This window comes from Nomascus leucogenys, chromosome 22a, assembly GCF_006542625.1.
Source record: "Nomascus leucogenys isolate Asia chromosome 22a, Asia_NLE_v1, whole genome shotgun sequence".
NCBI lineage: Eukaryota > Metazoa > Chordata > Mammalia > Primates > Hylobatidae > Nomascus > Nomascus leucogenys.
Window position 1 is genome coordinate 119,635,250 of NC_044402.1, and position 5,628 is coordinate 119,640,877.

General features: G+C 60.4%; 1 protein-coding gene across 1 annotated transcript; it reads left to right on the plus strand.

Moving 5' to 3' along the window:
• Positions 1-687: 687 nt before the first annotated feature.
• CDK5R2 (cyclin dependent kinase 5 regulatory subunit 2) lies at positions 688-3,225 on the plus strand. The gene has a single exon (XM_003272380.4). The coding sequence runs from the start codon at positions 892-894 to the stop codon at positions 1,993-1,995; it is 1,104 nt and encodes a 367-aa protein (XP_003272428.1). The 5' UTR covers positions 688-891; the 3' UTR covers positions 1,996-3,225.
• The last annotated feature ends 2,403 nt before the right edge of the window (positions 3,226-5,628 follow it).

Here is a 5,628-nt window from a genome sequence, read left to right on the forward strand (position 1 = left end):
CAGGGACCAGAGCCAAGGGTCTGCCCCACAGGCTCAGTTGCAGAGAATCAGGACGGCAAGCAGAGGCCTCAGGGGCATATTTGAGACCTTGCTGCTCCCCCCTCCCCCTCAAGCTGGAACCCCCAAGGAGGCGGGTTGTGACCTGCAAGAAGGCTCTGCCAGGACTCCCAAACAGGCAGGGCAGAAATGTGCCTGCTGCAGCCCCCCTAGCGACCTGGGGGGTGGGGGGCGAGGTGGGGTCGCGAAGAGAAAACAGACCTGACAGTCACATTGGAGGAGCCAGTGCAACGCGACCCAGCTGGGACCTGGGCATCCGGTGAGGGCACTCACTGCTCACACTGGCCCCCCACACAAATTCAAAGGCAGAGGGAAGGAGAGCTGTTCCCATGGTTTATCTGCTACCGCGACCCAGTGCATCAGAACAAGCTGACCCAGGCCCTAGGATCCGGAGGAGGTAGGAGCAGCCACCACCCCTCAACTCTGACCCTGAGGAGGCCACTCGAACGACGACCACCGCCTTCCCCTTCCTCCGTTCGGGGGAAGGGAAAAGACCCAGGGCAGAGGGTGGGGATTGGGGCGGGACTTGAAATTGACGTGCGTGAGTCTATTGGTCATAGGAGCTGCCCATCAAGAGTGCAACTCGGGAGCGGATTGGCCGCGTGAGGCGGGGCACGGCGCGGCGAAAAAAGGGGCCCAAGGGGTGGGGCTGACGCTGCAGCTGGCGCAGCTCAGGCTCAGAGCAGCGGAGCCGCCTAGCAGCCACCTTCCCCCGCCAGTCCGTGCGCCCGGGCCGGGGCTAGGCCCCCCACCGCCGGGTCCCCCGGGGCTGCAGTAGCAGCGGCGCCGCCCGCGGCTCCCGCTGGGGCCTGGGCGCCGGCCCCGCTCTGCAGGATGGGCACGGTGCTGTCTCTTTCCCCTGCCTCCTCGGCCAAGGGCCGGAGGCCCGGCGGGCTGCCCGAGGAGAAGAAGAAGGCGCCGCCCGCGGGGGACGAGGCGCTGGGGGGCTACGGGGCGCCGCCAGTGGGCAAGGGCGGCAAAGGCGAGAGCCGACTCAAGCGGCCGTCCGTGCTCATCTCGGCGCTCACCTGGAAGCGCCTGGTGGCCGCGTCCGCCAAGAAGAAGAAAGGCAGCAAGAAGGTGACACCCAAGCCGGCATCCACGGGCCCAGACCCCCTGGTCCAGCAACGCAACCGCGAGAACCTTCTCCGCAAGGGCCGGGATCCCCCCGACGGCGGCATCACCGCCAAGCCCCTGGCGGTGCCAGTGCCCACCGTGCCCGCGGCCGCCGCCACCTGCGAGCCACCGTCGGGGGGCAGCGCGGCCGCTCAGCCGCCGGGCTCGGGCGGGGGAAAGCCTCCGCCGCCGCCTCCCCCAGCCCCTCAGGCTGCACCGCCGGTGCCTGGCGGCTCGCCGCGGCGGGTCATCGTGCAGGCGTCCACCGGCGAGCTGCTGCGCTGTCTGGGCGACTTCGTGTGCCGACGCTGCTACCGCCTCAAGGAGCTGAGCCCGGGCGAGCTGGTGGGCTGGTTCCGCGGTGTGGACCGCTCGCTGCTGCTGCAGGGCTGGCAAGACCAGGCCTTCATTACGCCTGCAAACCTGGTGTTCGTGTACCTGCTGTGCCGCGAGTCGCTGCGTGGGGACGAGCTGGCGTCGGCCGCCGAGCTGCAGGCCGCCTTCCTCACCTGCCTCTACCTCGCCTACTCCTACATGGGCAACGAGATCTCCTACCCACTCAAGCCCTTCCTCGTGGAGCCCGACAAGGAGCGCTTCTGGCAGCGCTGCCTGCGCCTCATTCAGCGGCTCAGCCCGCAGATGCTGCGGCTCAACGCCGACCCCCACTTCTTCACGCAGGTCTTTCAAGACCTCAAGAACGAGGGCGAGGCCGCCGCCAGCGGCGGGGGCCCACCGAGCGGGGGCGCGCCCGCCGCCTCCTCGGCCGCCAGGGACAGCTGCGCGGCCGGAACCAAGCACTGGACTATGAACCTGGACCGCTAGGGATACCCAGGGGCCGCGCCCATCCCCCGCCCCAGTCCCCGACACACACTCGGACCCCCCGGGACCACCAAGCCACCGCCGCTGTTACCGCCGCTCAGCGCCCCGGCTGGGCGGAGGAGGAGCCGCCCATGCCCCTCAGGGGAAAGTGGAGGCCGGGACACCAGAGGCCGCGGTGTTTGGATTTGCTGGGCGTGGAGTGGGGACGGAAGATGAGCGCGGGAAGGGCACTCCAACCTTACTCTTCCCGTCTGTCTGCGCCCCGATTTCTCCATTTCTGCCCCGGTCTTCCCCTTCCCTTCAGTCCATTCTCCCTCGGTTTTGTCCATTTCCTTGCCTCCTTTTTGTGTCTTCATTTTTCCTCCTGTCTTCATTCCTCTCTCTCTCTCCCTCTCTCTCCTGTTCCTCTCTTTCTTCCTCCCTCTCCCTGCCTTTCCATTTTCCGCTCCTTGGGTTTGTGTGTCTGCATCTCCATCTTACCCCTTGCCGACTGTACCCCGTAGACCCCCGTTTCTCCTCCTGCACCTGTGTCCCCATCTCCCCTTCTTGTTGCTCCTGTCGTGTGTCACCATCTTTCCTCCTGTCTGCCTTCTTCCTTCACTTGTGTCAGGTTGCATTTTTTATTCCTGACTGAGTCCCCACACCCCTCTCCCCTGATCAAAGGGAATATTAGTTTTTAATTTGGATCGACTGAGGTGCCAGGAGAAACTGCAGCCCCAGGCATCCAGACAGCCACCAGGATGGTCCCTCACCCCACCCCCACCGCCTCTCCCCACCTTTTCCAACGTGTTGCATGCTGGGAGCTGGGGGGTGTGGGGGAAGGGGCTGCCGGCTTCTTTCAGGAGGCTGAGGTTTGGAGGCAAAATCAACCTGGGAGACCACCCCGGCCGCGGCGCCTCAGTGGACAGGTGGGAGGAAAAGAAAACTTCTTACCTTGGAGGAGGGACATCCTGCTTCCTTATCCTTAGCTTTTTTGTCCCCCGCCCCACTGCCCCTTTTAATTTATTTGGTTGTTTGCGGGGGGAGGGGGGAGGGGGGAGGCTGGGCCGGGAACTGTCCGAGGTGCTGAGCTGGGGCGGGACCGGAATCCTCCCTGTAGAGTACCAGGGACTGGGTTGGGCCTGGGGCCGTGTCCAAGGTGCCAATGATGCGGGCCGACAGAGCGGGCCGCACTGTCTGTCTGTCCGTCTGTCCCGGAAAGAACTATAAAGCGCTGGAAGCGCCTGCAGATGGTTTTGCGCCGGTCTTTCTTTGGGCCCCGGGAGGGAGGGAGAGGGAGTGGTAGTGGAACTGTCACAGACAGGGCAGGAAGGCAAGAGATGGGGCTCTAGTAGGGAAGATCAAGTACCTGAGAACGTCTCCTCCTCTCCATCCCCACCCCCGCCATCGGCTTCCATTTTACAGAGGGTAAAGAGTAAAGCGAGGTAGCTGAGGGTGAGGCCTGGTGATAAAGCTGAATCCATCCCCCCACTTCCTCCTCCATCTTGTCTGACCTAGGTCCTCATCAATGCCCAGGCCACTTAGAGACCGAATGATGGGGACAGAGGAGTTGTGCCTTTTCTGTGATGAGATCCATTGAGGCAGAACTAGCTAGTCCTTATTGCTATTTTTCCCTTCCTCCCCATCTCTCCCCACCATATATCGGTCAAGAGTACAGTCGGGCCTAAGTCTGTGTTCACCACTCCCAAGTGGGGCCTGTCTGCCACACTTCTCTCCTCATCCCCCAGCCTCCATGGGGCTGCTTCAATGATGCCCTGGTCGCACGCCCACTCAGGAGTCTTGGGAGGTCCATCCCTGCTTGAGACTCAGACACTTGCCCTTTATCCCCAAGAAGGAGCAAACACGGGCAGCTGGGGAGAAGGAAGCCATTCTCTGAGATTGAAACAAGAGGGAAAATGGGCTATTTAGCCTGAGATCCCTGCTCGGTCCCCATTGCCTTCTTAGCCACGTGGCTAAGCGCCCTGTTCACTGTTTCATTGGCCCAAAGAGGCCTGGCTTCAACAGAGTGCCCGCAGCTCCAACCCTAGTCCGGCCGTGGCGGAGAAGATCCGGAAAGAACCCGGGGGGACCTGCCAAGACTAGGCCCGGGTTCGCTGTCCGTGGTGCTGAATGGCGCGCTCGGGCGGGGTCGGGGCTTGTAGGGGCAGGAAGAGTTGCAGACTCGGCCTCAACTAGGTCTTCCGGATAATTTGGGAATAGGGAGTCATCTATTCTGGCGGCGAGTTACAGAAGTCTGGCTCCAGAACCCAAGAATGTCGGTCCCCACTTGCCCTCCCGGGACGACAGGACTCGATTCCCCTAGCCTCAGCCCAGCGCCCTTGTAACCTGCCTGGAGCCGGAAATCCCCAGTCCAGATTTGTGAATCGAGTTCCCGGAGGGAGGGGGAGAGCTGGCGGAAGGGAAGGCTGGAGCAGCCGCTCATTGGCTGGAATTTGGCGCAGTCAGCGCGGTGCCGTCATCTCTCTTGGTTTGGGAGGAGGGAGGGAGGATCACTTGGGTCACCCCGCGGCTGTCGGCTGTCGCCATAGTAACCAGACCGAGCAGGCGGGGCAGCCGCTCTACTCTCCCACCTCTGGCTGGGGAAACAATCCTGGTCCACCTTATTTGGAACTAGCTAGTGAGACTAGCTATTTGATTAGAATTTCTGAATTAGAGGAGCCTAAAGGGGATGGGAAAGAGAGCAGAGACCCTACAGAGACGCCCCCCCTCAACCCCCAACAAACATGCTGCCTTTGGATACTGCCCCTGAACTCTTAGACACAGCACCCACCCTTTACTGCACACACACACCCCTCCAGGAACTTGTGGTCTGGCACCTGGAGACGTAGAATGAGAAAAAGGCCACAGTGAATAACATTTAGTTAAATCTCACTTTTGACATGCCCCAAGGCATGAAACACTGCCATAATCCGATTAGGAGGGGAGGGACTGGAGAAGGATCAACAAGAATACATGGAAGAATTAGCCTCCTGGGTCAGACTTATCAGAGTCCTGTTTTCTCAGGGATTGAGTGGGAGAAGTTGTAAGGAGAAGGACCCAGAACAGTCTTCTGAGAAGGCAAAGGGAGGAGGGAGTAAGTGCAGAAACAGAATAAGGTAACTTCTTTCCTGACCGAGAGTTAACCTGGGAAAACTGAGCCCAAGCTGCTGATAAGGTGATGAAGGGGGACCAGAGTTTTAGAGAGAAACCAGAAAGGAAGAGGGGTGGACTAAGGAAAAGACGGAGGTGGAGGAAAGGAGACAGAAACCCAGCTGGAGCAATGACTCAGCACTTCCCCTAAGCAAAGGGCTGGAGTGACTCTCCCAGCACAGGAGCAGCTGTGAGGGCAGGAAAGCAAATGGACAGATAACCGGTAATTCACCCCTTCACATGACACATGTTGATGCATACATTGACGCATAACCAAAGGCATACATTTTAACCCAGAAGTGGACACAAATGCATTTATACTGGTGAATCATAACATATACACACCTCTACTCCTTTCCTCCCTGTCCCCCTTCCTGGAACAGAGGACATTCTGTTTTGGAGCCATGTTCCCCTGTCCCTGGAATACCTTGCTACTTATTAGAAAAGCAGAAATGCAAAAAATCACAGACATGTGGGGGGAGTTGTCATGGTAACTGCTTTGCCTGC